General features: G+C 39.4%; 4 protein-coding genes across 4 annotated transcripts; 1 reads left to right on the forward strand and 3 right to left on the reverse strand.

Moving 5' to 3' along the window:
* Positions 1-3,958: 3,958 nt before the first annotated feature.
* Positions 3,959-5,623, reverse strand: LOC103933117 (LOB domain-containing protein 22-like). The gene has a single exon (XM_009342764.3). It carries the CDS (start codon positions 5,257-5,259, stop codon positions 4,309-4,311), a length of 951 nt encoding a protein of 316 aa, XP_009341039.2. The 5' UTR covers positions 5,260-5,623; the 3' UTR covers positions 3,959-4,308.
* Positions 5,624-6,137: 514 nt separating this feature from the next.
* On the reverse strand, positions 6,138-7,871 carry LOC103933118 (mediator of RNA polymerase II transcription subunit 9). Its single transcript, XM_048587157.1, is given in 6 exon segments — positions 6,138-6,661; positions 6,775-6,833; positions 7,095-7,175; positions 7,294-7,356; positions 7,472-7,804; positions 7,806-7,871. Coding segments are annotated over 6 exon segments (645 nt in total). The 5' UTR covers positions 7,857-7,871; the 3' UTR covers positions 6,138-6,603.
* An 889-nt stretch (positions 7,872-8,760) lies between these two features.
* LOC103933120 lies at positions 8,761-9,119 on the forward strand. The gene is given in 2 exon segments (XM_048587158.1): positions 8,761-8,853; positions 8,855-9,119. Coding segments are annotated over 2 exon segments (180 nt in total). The 5' UTR covers positions 8,761-8,775; the 3' UTR covers positions 8,957-9,119.
* On the reverse strand, positions 9,096-14,588 carry LOC103933119 (beta-galactosidase 17). Its single transcript, XM_009342766.3, has 19 exons — positions 14,378-14,588; positions 13,880-13,990; positions 13,499-13,694; positions 13,058-13,146; positions 12,581-12,661; positions 12,298-12,392; positions 11,990-12,060; positions 11,782-11,872; positions 11,598-11,715; positions 11,418-11,513; positions 11,280-11,328; positions 10,992-11,170; positions 10,821-10,895; positions 10,530-10,679; positions 10,358-10,408; positions 10,038-10,209; positions 9,773-9,918; positions 9,598-9,663; positions 9,096-9,438 (listed from the first exon to the last, which is right to left on the reverse strand). Exons 1-19 carry the CDS (start codon positions 14,585-14,587, stop codon positions 9,334-9,336), a joined length of 2,151 nt encoding a protein of 716 aa, XP_009341041.2. The 5' UTR covers position 14,588; the 3' UTR covers positions 9,096-9,333.
* Positions 14,589-17,023: the final 2,435 nt, after the last annotated feature.

Genomic DNA, 17,023 nt, shown 5'->3' on the forward strand with positions numbered 1-17,023 from the left:
AAAAGCATTCAATTGAATTGGACTTCTTGCAGAAAGAAAAATACCTTGCCCTGGTGTGTGCTTAACGTATCGTAAGACTCGCTGGGCTGCCTCCAAGTGTGGAGTTCGAGGCTTCTCCATAAATTGACTAAGAATATGGACAGCATACACCAAGTCAGGGCGCGTGATTGTCAGGTAGATTAGTCTCCCAACAAGTCGTCGATAAGAGGAAGGATCAGTAACCCATTGTCCTTCGTCCTTTCTGAGTGATAAGTTTTGCTCCATAGGAGAGGTGGCTGGTTTTGCGCCAAGATGACCTGCATCCTCAAGTATTTCAAGGGCATATTTTCGTTGTGAGAAGGTGATCCCCTTGCTAGAGCGAGCAATTTCAATGCCCAAGAAATATCTTAATTGGCCAAGGTCTTTCAACTTGAATTGCTTCATAAGAAAAGACTTGGTATCTTCAATTGCTTGTATGTTATTTCCTGCCAAGATAATATCATCAACATAGACAAGGAGGGCAGTGAATTTACCATCATGGTTTCGGACGAACAATGAATAATCTGCCTTGGATTGTTGATAACCGGCCTTTCTAAGAGCACAAGAGAGTTTGATAAACCATTGACGAGAGGCTTGCTTAAGCCCATACAAAGATTTATGAAGTTTACAAACTCGTGTCTCCCCCTTTCGTCCGAAACCAGGAGGCAATGACATGTAGACATCTTCTTCAAGATCACCATGGAGGAAAGCATTATTAACATCAAGCTGGTGGAGGTGCCATTGTTGGACCGAGGCAACAGCAAGGAGTAGACGAACTGTAGTCAATTTTGCAACCAGAGCAAAGGTATCTCAATAGTCTAAGCCTTCAATTTGGCTATAACCTTTGGCAACCAAGCGTGCTTTATATCTCTCAATGGATCCATCGGATCGAAATTTGATTTTGTAAACCCATTTACATCCAACCGGCTTCTTGCAGAGACCATGTCCTATTCGCAGCAAGGGCTGCCAGTTCTTCTTCCATAGCGAAACGCTAGTGAGAGTCGCATATAGCCTGTGAGAATGAGCTGGGTTCTATGGCAGCTGAAATGGAAGTGGTGAAAGCACGATGTCGAGCAGATAAACGATCGTATGTGAGGACATCAGACAAAGGGTAAGGAGTACCTGGTACTTTGGTCAACGCCGAGTGAGATGAAGGGACGGACCGAGAAGGGAGGTTGATGTCGATGTGATATTGTTGAAGATAACCAGGTGCATGAGTGGGTCGTTTAAGATGAGGTGGTGAGGTGGAAAGAAAAGGAGATGAAACCGAAACAGGACTCACCGGCGAAGAAGAGGATGGATCGACGGAATCCTGCTCCAGTAGAATGGACGGATGAATGATGGGATCATCATAGGCAGTATCTTGAGTATGTGGAAACACAAGTGGTGAAACTGCAGCAGAAGATGAAAAAGGGAACACATGTTCATGGAAAATAACATCACGGGAGATAAAGATTTTACCCGTGTGAAGGTCGTAAACTCGATATCCCTTTGTGCCATATGGATACCCAAGAAAAAGACACCGTGTGGCTCTTGCACCAAATTTTGTGGGACGATGGTGGTGGGTGGAAGAAAAACATAAGCAACCAAACACTCGCAAATGTGCATACGCTGGCTGTTTGTGGTGAAGTATTTCATAGGGTGATTAGCCTTGGAATTGGAACCCCTGCGATCCTGATAATCTCCCCTATTGCTGTTGTCTTTCCCTTTTTTCAGTTTGCGGCATTGATCAATGGTGTGACCTCTCCAATTACAGTAGTCGCACTTGAGGTGTGCACGACAGGTATCTGAAGTATGTCCAGTTGCATCACAACGACCACATTTTAGATGGGAATTTCTTGGAGAAAAATTCCTACCAGAGTTTCGCATGTTATCCCGCACGGCGAAAGCTGCAGTATCGGTGACTGAGGACTTTCCAGGAGCATGCATTGAAACTGTTCTTTGCTTCTCATCTTGAATAATAAGTGAGAAAGCTTTGTTGACAACAGGGAGGGGATCCATAAGTAAAAGTTGCCCACGAACCGCAGCGTAGGATTCATTGAGGCCCATGAGAAACTTCATGGTTTTCTGACTTTGCTGAAATTGCATTAATTCTTTTGCAGCTCCACATGTACAGGTTGGAAGAGTGCACATGGCATCACGTTCATCCCAAAAGCTTTTCAGTTTGGTATAATATACACCAATGTTCAAATTTCCTTGAACACTTCCATGTATCTCTTGTTCAATATGGAAGAGATGTACACTGTTTGTGTGAGAGAAACGTTCCTTCAACTCATTCCAAATATCAGCTGCAACATTGTTGTAGATGACACTTGCTCCGATATCTTTCGAGACAGAGTTGAGCAGCCAGGATTTCACGAGGTTGTTGCAACGAGTCCACTGTTGGAATTCACTTGTGGATGCAGACTCGGGCCTTTTAATGGATCCATTGATGAATCCTTCCTTGTTCTTGGCATTGAGGGCCATGGCCATGGCTCGGCTCCAAGTGGAGTAATTTTCGTCATTCAAAGGGTGTGTGACGAGGATCGCTCCAGGCTGATCAGAGTGATGAAGATAAAGAGGATCGTTGGGATCTTCGTATTTGGTGTGTTTGCTGGAAGAGTCAGTTGCCATGTCGGCAGGCAGTGTGCAATGGCTGTGCTCTGCGGCTGTGCTTAATGGCTGTGACAGGTAGAGCAACGACGATGGCTGTGTAGCAGCTTTGCGACGGCAAGGCAGCGAGTGTGCAGCTTGCAGTGCACTGGTTGCTGCAGTAACAGATGTCGCTGTTCACAATATAGCAGCGGAAGAGTGAAGGCAGAGCAGAGCAAAGGATTGCCTAAGCTCTGATACCATATTAAGTTTAATGTTTTGTTGTGTTAAATATGAACTGCTGTAATGGCAGTTGTTTTATATACATCTTACACACACGCATGCAATAAACAAATGTTGTAAAGGTGGCGTCCTAGCTGTTGTAAAGGTGGCGTCCTAGCTGCCCATGTTGCAACACATCAGAGCACATGATCAGCCTGAAACCATGTGGTAGTCTCCTGACAAGGAATATTGTACCCACGTGCAGTATTCCTTCTGTCCAGGTTAGTGGGGCAAGTTCTCTCAACATTCTCGGCAGGGGACACTATGCAAGTAGGCTTTGAGTTGATTTGAGGTATCCTTCAAGACTTGGCGCTTCAGATGGAGAGCGAGGGTTATTTGCTCAATAAGAGAATGATTCAACATAACTGGCTACAAATGTAAACGTTTCCAAATGATAAATTGGATTGCGTTATTCTTGGAGACTTCAGTTATACTGTCAATATCAATGTCACCATACTGTATGCATTGTTGCAATTTGCCACCCCCAACAAAGAAAACTAGTCCATTAATTTGTTATGTTGTTGCGGTATGCCACTTAAAAGCCTAACTCCATCTATTCTTTCGTCCAAAAAGTTGTGAGTGATTTGCACTTGACCTTTTTATTGATGGCTAGAATATCGGTACCAACTTAGTTTGAACATTCATGCGTAAATCACCTGCAACTTTATGAATGGAAAAATTGATGAAGTTAGCCGTAGGTGGCACAATGCAACAAAAATTTAACTGAGATCTGTAATGTTTAAGTGGTGTTGGTTTAATTTTCCCATTGTTTGGAGGGCCAAAATCTGTTTTTAGATGTCCTAAATTTTGGGTTTAGACCTGAGCATTGGACATGGTCTTATTCTACAAAATTAAAAACTTCTTTATGGGGGAAATTGTGCATTCTCACATCCGTTTACCAAACCTAATAACACCAATAGGAAAACACTAATTAATTAAAAGAATTGAGCTAAAAAAAGATGACTGGTTCTAAGTGAGCTCAACAACTGGTAAAATATGTGAGGATGAATGAGAAATTCTGATCGTGTGCATGTTAAAAGACTTTTAGATATTCGTTTTTATCAAATTTTAGAATTTGAACCACTCAAAGGGGCTTCGAATGCTTCCCAGGGAGTCTCAGAGGGGGTTCAACCAATCATCGAGGGATTTTGAGGGGTTAGTTGTCTAAATTTCTCTTTGTAACGCAAGAATAATGTTAGACAACTAACTCTAATAAATTTGGATATTGAACAAAAAAAATAAAAATAGGAACAAAGGTCATTTTATTGACTCAGTTCTTAAATCACAAAGAAGAATAGCTAACTTACAATTAAAAAACACCTAGGGATTTCTAGCTCAAGGGGTAAAACAACCTTACCCTCGAACCTAACCCAACTATCTACCTCAATTTAAAAATAAAAACTAAATAAATAAATGAATGAAGTTAAAAAAAAAACATTAGGATGACATGAGTAATTCTGTGTTTGTCACTAATAACCTTTGTTGATGATCGCCATTAATATCGATCACCTCCCCATTATTTCTCTCATGATCGTCACCACAAGCAATCTGATCAACGAACGGCTTCAAATCCTCACATACGTTGGTAATCCCATTCATCCCACCACCACATTGCTTGATATCCAAGCAAGACACAGAATCCTGCATGGCCCACATGCTCAAGTCTTCATACAAATGTTGATGTGGATATGGATGTGGGTCCCCATTAGTACTGTCACTATTGTTGTTGCTATTAGTATTGTTTTGAACAAACACATAAGGCACTCGTTGTTGTTGTTGTTGTTGCGATTGTTCTTGTTGCAGTGCAACTGCATGGTGAGGAGGCTGAGGTTGTTGAATGTAATAAAAATGCCCCATTGGGTTGCCGTACAAGCTCCAAGGGTCCACTTTAATCGACGGATCGCACGCGTTTTGATCTCCGATTTCCGGCATTTGAATCGGTTTGTGTTGTTGGTAAACTTCTTGTGCTTGTGCTCTGCATATGGCTAGCTGGTGAAGAACAATGTCAAGCTCGGCCTTGTTGTACTCGATCAAGCGCTGCAGCTCGCAAATGATTCTGTAGCAACCGCCAACAGGGTCGTTGGCGCGAACGTCAGACTGGAAGATGATGGTGCGCATGGCATCGTCCTTGTCCGGCTGGTCAAGGTGTTTGATGATTTTCTTGATGTTGCTGACACCGAAGAGCTTGTGAGCGTTGAGGAACTGGCGCTGGCGGTCGTGGGGGAAGTAGGGGGCTAGAATGCAGTCAGAGGCGCACTTTCTGCGCTGGTATTTGCACGCAGCGCAAGCCTGCGTGTTGGCGTTGGCGTTGCCTTTGGTTGGTGGTGTTTTGGTTGTTGTCGTGGAAATGTGATGAGTGTGTTTATGGCTATGGCTACTACTACTCATGATAAATTTCTTTTCTTTTTTGGGGGTTGATGCGTTGTTGGTGCTGTTGGAATCGGATGCGTTTCCGGCGGGGGTGGTAGAGGCGGTTTTTTTTCTTGATGAGGCTTTTTTTTCTGGGGGGTTTCCCTTATTTTCTCAATGGAAGTGAAGATGGAAGGGGGAATGAGGGATGGGGAGAGATGAGAGGAAAGGTGGACACACAAGAGAGACAGAGAGGCAGAGATCTTAACGGTTTCTGTTGGGAAGTTTTTGATATTTTTGGCTAATGAAATGTGATTAATTTAGGTTGGTGTCTTAATCTGATCATTAGCCAAAAAATAGAAAGAGGTTGTTGGTCTATTTTTTGGGTAAAACCAGATAAGCATTGCACAAATCAGAACTATCACACAATATGTGCATGCAAGTAATCTTAATTTCAATAAAATTTATGATTAACAAGTTAATAAGCGTCAAGGTATTGAAAATATTACTATACGTTTCACACACGGTCTAACCCCTTGTGAGGGTGCTGGTGTTTAAGCGCGGCCGCACATAAGAATTTCTCCATGCGCAATGTATGTTAAGTTCAGAGCTTAGAGGAGTGTGCATAGGAGTCAGTCCAGGTCTCCGGTCTGATGAACAAAGTAGCAAACTCGAGTGAAATTATAATCGGCTTGAGTTTGACAGTACATAATGCGAAAAAGATGAGAGATTAGGGCAAGTTTTGCGTATGTTTTGTAATGCATTTCAAATCAACGTTGGCACCGTGAGGGAGCATTTTGACATGAGGTTTTAGACTAAATGTTTGGGATTTATGTTCGTGATTCGAGTATTATCGGACTTAAACGTGCACAAAAACAACGGCAGGAGATTTGATGGCTTACGAAGGAACCAAAAAGTGTCGGTAAATCTCCATCTCATTCCATGAAATTGTCTATAGACACAAAGAGCAGGGGAAATGACAACACGCAGTAGCTAAAATCAGATACAGAAATCAGCCTCAATGTACAACAATAACTTTAAAAATCTGCTCAATAACTAATGAACATACGGTACACCAGAAAACAAAAACTATCCAAAGCTCGCCGCCCGTGCTTCCTTTAGAATTTCGGCAGTTGTGACCTGAATTCATGTTTCAAAATGGTGGTAAGTAGCTTGTTGCATAACGCTTTGGAGATCGTAAACAATAAACACACAATTCCTTATTCTGATTTCTGAGACGGGTGAAGTCAGAAACAGCAAAGAACATATATATAGTTACTTGATCGAAATTCTGAAACAGCAAGGCGCTAAATGCCAAGGGAAAAAAAAATTACGAGTTCTACTTTTAAAAGGAAGAAAGATGGCTTTGCAATTCACAAACAGCTACGGCTCAGACTTGAGGAGGTCTTCAACAGATTTTCTGTACTTGGTCATCAAGTCCCTGGAATTCAAGTCGATAACGAGAACAAAAGCAACATGTCATATAATTGAATCCAGAAACCAATATATTTACGTAGTCTTAGTACATCCAACAGAGCACTTGAGTGTACACACCTCCTCTGATGCAACGATTGCTCACTTTCTTCCAAGTTTCGCTTCTGTCCCTCAACTGTCTACAACCAAAAGCCACACAAATCTTCAACATTCCACTCCAATACTAAGAAAATGCTACCATGCTATAGAGTGTGGCATGTTCTGCTACCAAATTATTAACCCGAATCATTGGCCATGTTTAAATTCAGAACCAAATGGACTGACAACATAACATGCCGGATACCTTAAGCAAGACCATATTATACATAAAACTATCACACTAAACAATGTCATACCCCATTGATTATTCTGCAACCAAACAATCAAAACAACTCAATTACCATAGCCTTGGTGCCGATCGATCCAGATATGGAGTTGAGCAGCTGCTGGCACTTCTCAAAATGGTTCTTCAGATCGCTAACCTATCAGAACCCATAACACAATTCATAAATTCAGCCCTAAATTCATCACAAAACTTCAAAATAACAACTTTAACAAAAAAAATATATTCATATAAAAACCCCAATTACAAAATAATACCAATGCATCAGACTGCTGATCCCTGGTTCCATTCTCGATCGTGTCAGCTAATTTCTCCACCAACTGCATTATACCAAACCAAACCCAACAAAACTAAGCAAAAATTCACAACCAATACGCATTTATGATTGTACATACATACATATATATAAATGTTAGGGTTTTTGAACTTGGGTACATGGAAGAGATGGAAATGTGAGGCGAGCGACTGGTGATGCTGCTGCTGCTGCTGTTGTTGCTGCTGCTGCTGTTGCTGCTGCTGCTGTTGTTGTTGAAGAAGAAGACGCTGCTGCTGATGTTGAAACTGCTGTTGTTGCTGCTGCTGCTGATGATGGATGTACATATGGTCCTGGCTCGACGGCGTAGAGGGGTTACTGTGAGTCGGCACGCTTGGAATCATATTCCAGCTTCCTCCTCCTCCGCCGCCACCGGAGTACGAATGCTCCATTCTCTCTCCGCCGTACAGATTCTCCGGAAATGGAAAAAGGTTTGATCTTTGATTTGTGCACCAGCAGACTGCAGAGACTGAATTGAACAAGAAGGAACCTGGTACGGTTCGACATGTCGTACGATTATATGATTAATTGGGCTGATAAAGATTGGGCCTTTAGCCCATATGCAGCCCGGTGCAGAAACTACGTCGTTTGTAGGAGAGAGGACTGAGGCCATTGCCTTTGTGAAGAGTTGGGAGTAGTATAAAAGGCGGGGCAGCGTTTGGATTTCTCTCTTCCCCAAATTTTGCTTGCAGACAATAAAAAAGTTTTCAACTTGCGCAGGAATCGAGCTTGTTTTCTTTGGGAGGTTCGTTTTCTACCTCCATCATGTATGTATGTATGCATGTATGTATGGATGAATGCATGTATGCGATGTTGGTATTGGGAATTTTGTGATTTTGGGTGATGAAATTTTATGATGATATGTGAAATTACCATCTGGGTATTTGTGATTTGATTGCTTTATGCAAAAGACACCTCCTTTTTGAGGTTAGGAATCTGATTGAAAGATGGGAAATTGTTGCAAGGAGAAATGTTGTTGACCCATTTGATTTCTCTGTGATTTTTTATTATTTTTTTATGTGATATTTTGCATTGAGCTACATGTTATGCTGCAACATTATGCCAAGTAAAATTGCAGTCTGCAACAAACACTATGCCTGCGAAAGTTGTATGTTGATGGACTCTTTACCATTTTGTTTCAAGTAGTTTGAAGGCTTTTTTGTTGCTGAAAATGCCTCGTCCAAGAGACCCGAAATCTCTTAAATTTCGTAACATGAGAATATTTTCTAGGAGTAGGACGTCCATGAAATGAAATTCTGCAGAAGGTTAGCATTTATAGAGATTTCCATTTGGGAGATGCGTTCGGTAATCGTGCATTCATGTATCAATTCCTGGTGTGGAACGCATAATTTTCAAGTTGAGGTTTTCTTTGCCCAACAAGAAAGAGTCTAATACCGATGGAAATTTGCAGGTAACGGGATAAGATATGGCAGTAAAACCAACGGTTGCCCTGAGAGCTATGTTAGTGGGAGGGATAGCTGCATTTGCCAAAGTAGCTGGTGCAGGTCAAGGCTGCCGGTGGTGCCAAGGTGGGTGCAGCGGCAGCTGCCATGACAGCAGCAGCAACTGCAGCTGTAGGAACAAGACAAGATGACGCGAAGAAGTAAACGGAATGAGTTTTTTCTTTAGATGTAATCTGTAATTTCTGTAGCATTAGTGTTGGCTGTCCCAGTGCGTCCCGGGAACAGATTTGCTACATTTGATATGGAATTTTTGAATGTAAGGACAATGTTGAAACACTTGAAATAAACGAGATGACTTCTTAATTAATCTCTAGTTACTCCACATACAATCTGTACAACACAGGTTTCTTTGATTTTCTTGTTTTTCCTATCGAACATGAAACCTTGTACACTGCTACTCTGTTAATTATAATCGACAAACACGATAGTAAAATATTCCGGAGGACCAGCATTTCTAAATGGAGATATACAGTCCGGTTCTCCATGTTTTCATACACGAACATCTCATGTTAACAGTGGCACTAAAGCTGATGTACATTCGATTTCCCTGGACCACAAGTGAAGTCTGGCTGATCAACAAAGCGTACCACAAGCTCCGGGTTTGGGGACTCTAACTCAAATATGACCTGTGCAATCGTAAAACAGAAACAAGTGGATGTTCAAGCCGAAGTAAGCACTGAAAAAAATAGGAGAAACGATATGTTTTTTTGTTGCAGCCACTGGAAACAGAAGAAGATAACTCAGCTCAAAATAAGTGGCAGAAAAATAACTTTTGGATCTCATACCACAACATTATTCCCACGCCGAAGGACAGGAGCAGGAACATAGAGGTTACACTGCGGTCCCCTTAACTGCAAAATGCACCATATTTCAAAATCTTAAGAGTAAAAGAATTAATGTTCTGTAACCAACATACACAGGAAAATTTGTACGACAAGGGAAATGGAAGCATTGTTTTACCGGCCAAAATCTTCCGATGTTGAAATTGTTAATAGTCACTATCCCTTTACCCCAGCCACTCAATGATATGAATGTATCTTTGATTTCGTCTTCTTTGCTGATAGAAATATATCCAGCATAGAATGCTGGCACGTTCGAATCATTCCCTGAAAAGGAAAGCAAATGTTTTTAATCATCGTTTCTCTTGATTACAATTACCTAGCTTATGTCGTGGTTTTGCAACATGGTACGGGAAAGAACATGGAGAATGTATTTGGGACCGTACCAGACTTTTTCGGTTTTAATCTTTTGCGCGCTGACATAGTAATGACTCCAGAATGTGAAGCCTGAATTATGGGATTGATTTTAGGAACCTCATTCAGATTTCCTATAGGTATCAAATGCATTTTCCATCTTCGGAGAATTCTCCCATCAAGATAAACAGGAGACAGAATACCCTGAAAAAAAGAGTACGAAATACCAGTCAAATATCGTCAATTACTCTAGGAAGCACCTTGCTTTTCAGATGTCAAGAGATAAACTGACAGAACTGTAATTCTAGACTTCAGTTAGATGCCAAATGGTACAATTGAGTACCGACTTTACCTTCCTGTCAAAGATATATGGTCCATAATTTAGACGGCCCATGTTTTCAACCTATAAGAACAGAAGAACGGAATATATCAAATTAGGGGGAAAAATGTGCTGAGGCATATTTGACATTAAGAAATGAAAGTACGAATGAACAGAAAAACAAATAGAGACGACATTCAAGTACCAACACAAATAAGCTGATGTTAGAGCGGCATTTCGTATTAGGAAGGGTTAGAGGTTGATTTGACCATCTTTCAAAAGTGCCAACATATTTTGGTCTTCCATGACCATCTTCAGAAGAGCACATTACAAAAACTTGGGCTCTGTCATGCACCTGCAAGTTCAAACCCAAACAAATTAGTAAAACATTGTTGGCTATTTTATACACACTCAACATATAGTAGATAGATGTGTGGCTTGGACTCTGAATAATTTGAACAGGTAATTAACTTTATATAGTAAGGGAAAGCTGCACCTTTGGTATGGATACAACTCCGCCACCATTGTCTTTTGCAGCATACTCAGTCACGTATAACATAAATCCAAACATCTGAAAATAAGAAGCATTCATCTCAGCGTAATACCACATGATCACCATGTGCAATTGCAAACAAGTATAAAGCTACAAAGACATAATTTTACACACCTGTCCCGCTGACTCCATAGATATTGGGCTCTCGGATTCAACCATATCAAAGTAATGGATCATATCAAATAAAGTCCCTGTTTTAGTTACGTGAATGGATCCATATGCTTTCTTCTCATTATCGGCTGGAACTGCAGGGATAGATCCTAGACTGTGTTGCTCTACGACCCTCCTAATTGCTGAAAGCAGTACAACATTTATGATAAGCAATCTTGTTGCAAATTTTTAGTATCACATAGCAAGAGGATTTCACTCTTGTATCAATGAATTTACAGCTTGCAGCGATACCTTTGAATTTTGCATTGTTTACATCCCCAGATTCCCTGATCGGTGCATCCTGGGAAAATAAGGTGTTTCAGTTGTGAGTTTATAGTTTGTAGCTCAAATTAATATCAAGTTACAACGAAGAAGAAAAATCTTCCTCACATAATCATAGGAAGTGAGGTCGGGCTTGTAATCAGACTCGTCTGAACCGGTATTTGCTCCATTATAAAACCCAAAGTTTGTTCCCCCATGTGCCATCTGAAATTTAAAATTTTAAAGTTAACGAGCTTGCCATAAAGATTTACTTGAAAGAAGAGGAAAATTATGACTTTTAGAACATACATAAAGCACTGCAGAACCATTTCTTTCCAAAATCTTTTTCAAGGCAGCTGCTGTAAAAGCAGCATCAGTCTGCGCATTCTTCTCTCCCCAATGTGTAAGCCAGCCTGTGTAAAACTCTCTGATGCAAACATTATGAACATTTTGACTGACACCAACGAAATTATTTGACCAACAAGAAACTTACGAAGAAAGTGGTGGTGATTTCCCAGGGGCATTGAACTCCCTTTGCAACTCAAATATAGGCCAAGGATCATCACCAGTAGTGAAATCAACAGCTGCAAAAATAAAGGTCAGGTTATAAGCAGAACACACACGATAATGATAAACTAATGATCAAGCTATATGCACCAAGGTGTTTAATGTGTAATAGTTTACGTTGAAGTTGAATTTACCTGAAAAGACAGCATCTCCACGAATTGTTCCTTTCTCTAGTGTTTCCCTTGAACCTCCATCTGTGGTATACCTAAAAACCATTCCATTTTCTCTAAGTCGTGTAATTATAGCACCTTTCTTTCATATATTTTAGTTGGAAATCGGAATCCAAATAGCTGGATAACGGTTAAAACTTAAAACTAGGTCATATTTATAGGCAAAATTAGCAAACACCATGAATGAATCATGACTGCTCTGTGGCATACACATCAAAATAACAATAAAACACATCTCCAAAGAACAATGAACATAAGGCTGAATGACTTACAAAATTGCATCTTCCCCAAGGTGCTTTCTAGCCACTGACACCAGGTGATGAAGATAAGCTTTGTCGTTCCCATATGATCCAAATTCGTTTTCAATCTGTCAGAAAAATCCTATTTTACTGTAACTTTCCAAGATTACCATCTCAAAGTATCAAAGATTTTGAATCTAATTTGACAACTTTGAACTATAACTAAGACACCTCTAAGATGATATAAAGATCAAAGTAATGCTATCTGTTAAGCATCATGGAGAAAGGCCAAGCCGAAAATTAAAGATCCACATACCTGAACCATTATAACAGGACCTCCACTTCCATAAAGAAGGGGAGCTACCTTTGGAAGCAGGATTCCCCACCATGTATCAACCTTAAAGTTCACATTGAGTCCCGTATCAAAATAATGAAGAATTATCAGAGACATTTGCACCAAGAGAAATGATCAGAGATATGGTGCACAAAGATTCTTTGATGAGTAATAAGTTTACTGAAATGTGCCACAGGGTTACAACGCCGGAATAAAAACAAAGAAACAAATCGGAAGCTAAGAATAAAACCATAAGAGGATAGAATCTAGTAAAAAGTAGCAATTACCATTTCTTTTTATTTCATTATTTGTTTATTTTGGTAAGTACTTGAATATCAAACTGGAATCACCAGAATTCAGAAGACAGTACCTTTTAATGAAAACTTACATTCACTAGACTAGACCAATTTTGGACGAATTTAAAATGTACAAAAAAGATAATCCAAAAGGAAAACATACCAACTGAAGGAAAATGGGATCTGATGATCGTAGTCTGGGAGCTGGATTGATGGCAAGTAACCAAGGAGGGAAACCTCCCAAATCCCACTCTGCAATATAAGCACAAAATTTATTATCAACAGTTTGGTTATATCATCACTAACACCAAAATTAATGGCAACTAAATGATTAACAAATGCAAAAACAACAGGGACTGAAATATCCGAATAATTTTCAGACATTCAAGCCTGGCAGTAGAACAGTTAGAGCTATGAATTAAAAGACCAATTAAAGGATTCCGTTTAGGTTCAATACGAGAAACACTCCAGTAACAAGATGCATAGTAGGGTAACACAGGGGCAGATGGCATGTATATATTTAACCTAAAGAAACTCACCAATTTCAAAATCCCCTTAACAACAGACAGATATCCTAGATCTGACACAGTCAGTCACTACTGACCTGCACATATATATGGTCCAGGTCGAAGCATTACAAGCATACCCAGCTTCTGGGAGAGTTTGAGAAATGCAACCAAATCTGCAATACCGTCAAAATCCAAAATACCAGCTCTTGGTTCATGTAGGTTCCAGGGAACATAAGTTTGAATCGTATTTAATCCCAATGCCTTTGCTCTCAACAACCTATCTTCCCAGTACTGCATCAATAAAATATAATGTCCCAGATCACTACACCAATGGAAGAAAGCCTTCACTAAACATATGCAGGAAAGCCACCAGGGACATAATTACTAGGATTCATTGGCAAGCAGATATTTCTTTGCAGTAAAAGATCAAATAACATATGCAGGAAAGCCACCAGGGACATAATTAAGATTAATACCTCAGGAAGAACCCGGAAATAGTGCAAGTCACCCCCAATGATCTGGAAAGGCTGACCATCCTTCCAGAACTTGTCCTCTGAAATTTCAAACTTTTTGGCATGATCCTGATTCTGAAAAAGAATCAACCAAAGTCCTCAGTCCTCAGTCCTCAATCACTAGATGATCAACTGTCACCCGGATATTTTTTATTTTTTTATTTTTTTGCTAAACATACAACCAGGAAATTCTTACTATCATCCCTCTATTGGGTAGCTGAAACACAGTTCAAAAAGTAAAATCTCAATCTCAAAAGTCGTGTTTATAGTTTCAAAACTTCAAGTGGAAAAAATTAAACCCAATTGGGCAAACATGTGCTTGGATTGTCAATCGGTTCAAACTTCAAATGCACTTTCCTTTTAACCCAAAAATCAAACAGACCCGGAAATCAAAACCCAGAATCTTTTTCGACTCAATTTTCCAACTTTCAAAAAATACCAGAAAATTTTGAAAAGACTTACCCTTTTGGTGCTGGGATGGTGCTGCAGTTGTTGGTGGGGAGAGTGGGAAGAGAGAGGAGGTAGAAGAGCAAAGACAGGGACAAAGATGCCAAAGGCTATTAGAGAGAGAAAGATGAGGAAAAACCAGGTGAGTGTCGTGCTTCTCCTCCTCACCATTGTTGACAATTTGGAGCTTGACGCTGAGGTATGATTCTTCTTCTTGTACTTCATTACCTATTGGGGACAACTGGGTCTTACTTCTCACATGTTTCACTTAACTGTCAAGTGTGTCAACAGTCAACTTACCTTAACCGCTAATGCTCCGTATCAGTAATTCCCGATGGAATGAGTATCCTCTCCGGATACTCAAGATCCTGAAAATTCTTAAATTATGTCTGTTCATCGTATATTATGTTGTCAAAAATTATTTTAAATTAAATATAAATAACAACTAACAAAAACTGGTCACACGATATACAATAAACAATTTGAGGATCCTAGAAATTGTGTTCGTTTATCGTACATCGTGCGATCAGAAATTATTTTAAATTAAATATAAATAGCAACTAACAAAAATTAGTCGCACAATATACGATAAACAGACATAATTTGAAGATCCGGAGAGAATCCTCCTGGTTCCCTATGAATTTTTTTATTGGACAAAAGAAAAGCCTTGTTCTTTTTTATTGTGAATCTTTTATGTTTTTGTGAAATGTCGTATACTTGACATTTCAACTAATCTTTTTGTCCTTTGGAATTTTGTTGCAAATGATATTTTATATCATGAAATATGCTATTTATATGGGTTCGATTTGTGTTTCAAGTTGATCCATCCTTCACCTTAGCCCTAAAATGACCACTATAAGGTCATAAGGCAAAGGTTAGAGCATTTTATTCCGTCTTATTAGCTCAAAATCATCACACCAATCTTTATCTTTATGTTCGGTTTATCACAATAGAAGAAGAAACATGTGGAGAAACTCATGAAGGAAACTCCACGTAATCAATTCACCGCCCTCTGTTTTAGGTGTGTACACGAAAGCTTAATTTGTGTGTTCTTATTCGTGGGATTGCTGAAAACACTTGTAATCTTAAGACAACAATCCAAATTCAAAGAATTCTGCTAAATATAATCCTATCTTATCTTGAGTCATATTTATAGGCATGAATTTCCAACGTTGGAGGATAATGACATTTCAAGCTTTCCATTTTATATGTCTCTACATTTGGATGAAGGTGTTCAATCCTATATCCTTAAAACGCTCCTAAGTTGTGGGTTTGATGATGATAATGTTTGCGATGTACTAATGGTGGACAATAGCAACTTTTCACTTTTTGTCTTCCAATAGCAACAAATTTTAACTACAGACTAATGTAATTCATATATAAGTGGGAGGTCGAAATTTTCACTTTCGTGAATGATAAATTAGACATCAATTTATTATGTTGACTCATTAGGTGACTTACCCAAATTCTTCAGCTTCTGATGGCTAGTTTAGGATTGCTCCAAATTCTTCACCTTCTGATGGCTAGTTTAGGATTGCTGTGCTTTTTCTAAACTGCTCATATTGTGATGCTGAGAATAAACAGTTGTAAAAAGGAGTAGGTAAGTGTTTTGTAAACTATAATGCTAAAAGTGCTTTTAGTAAAATATTAAAGACGGCGTAAGGATTGTCAACAAGAAAGTTTTGATTGTCAATAAGAAAGTTTTATTAATTAGGACTGTCCACCTGCCTCCTATAAAAATAAAAAATAAAAAATGAACACTTTTTTTATAAGCATGGGTAGAGCTGCTTCTGCTTTCTGCTGCCTTACATCTATGATTTTGAAATGGATACATTTTTTTTTTCATTAACCAAACATAAGTTTAGCCCTAACTTTCTTAAAAATTTGCTTTTAAAAAAATTTAAGCAACCCTAGACTAGTCCTAAGTCTTGTCTCATTGAGACATATAGTTAGGGATGGCAATGGGGTTGAGGATGCCACCTCCATTGTCACGCCCCGATCCCTAGATATGTCTAGGATCGACACGTGATGTCACCAAGTACCTATACGTATCTCTTGTCTCGTCTCTGAGACATGACCAAAACATAATCAATTCCACCAAATAGTAACTTTTCTTTTATTTCATGGTTGCATCTAACCTTTGTATTAGACTGCCTACGTGGGATCAAGTCATTTGTAGTTCATCCTTCATTTAAGCTCTAAAATTCTCAAGGCAATAACGGCAAGGAGTTTCAGAATCACACAAGGGAGCCAATTGAGCAGTCTCGCTAGAATTTAGTCTACATAACAAAATCATATGTGAAAATAGATTGTCATTCACCTATATCACAATATTTTCCTATACAATCTACAATCAACAATTAATTGATGCAATCAAGCAAAGAGGCACAATATTAACTTTTAACTACGTTAATCAATCCAACAAAATCACATATCATTTCATGAAATTTAGTAAAGGAATTCTCCATAATTCCCTACCTAGATTCCAAGCAATAACATGTAACTGTTTGACTCGGGTTTTTTGTAAGATCCCACATTGCCTAGGGGAGTGATCGTTATATGTATATTCTCATCCCTACCTAGCACTAAAGCCTTTTGGGAGCTCACTGGCTTCGGTTTCCATGGGAGCTCCGAAGTTAAGTGAGTAGTGCGCGAGAGCAC

The sequence above is a fragment of a genome, unplaced genomic scaffold, assembly GCF_019419815.1.
Source record: "Pyrus x bretschneideri cultivar Hongxiangsu unplaced genomic scaffold, Pyrus_bretschneideri_v1 Contig26, whole genome shotgun sequence".
Lineage (NCBI taxonomy): Eukaryota > Viridiplantae > Streptophyta > Magnoliopsida > Rosales > Rosaceae > Pyrus > Pyrus x bretschneideri.

Coding starts and splice junctions, on each gene's coding strand:
- LOC103933117 (XM_009342764.3), bottom strand. CDS start 5,259: ATGAGTAGTAGTAGCCATAGCCATAAACACACTCATCACATTTCCACG.
- LOC103933119 (XM_009342766.3), bottom strand. CDS start 14,587: ATGAAGTACAAGAAGAAGAATCATACCTCAGCGTCAAGCTCCAAATTG. Junction 11,873..11,989: donor TGGAGATGCTGTCTTTTCAG/GTAAATTCAACT, acceptor TTATTTTTGCAG/CTGTTGATTTCACTACTGGT. Junction 10,210..10,357: donor CATATATCTTTGACAGGAAG/GTAAAGTCGGTA, acceptor TCTTTTTTTCAG/GGTATTCTGTCTCCTGTTTA.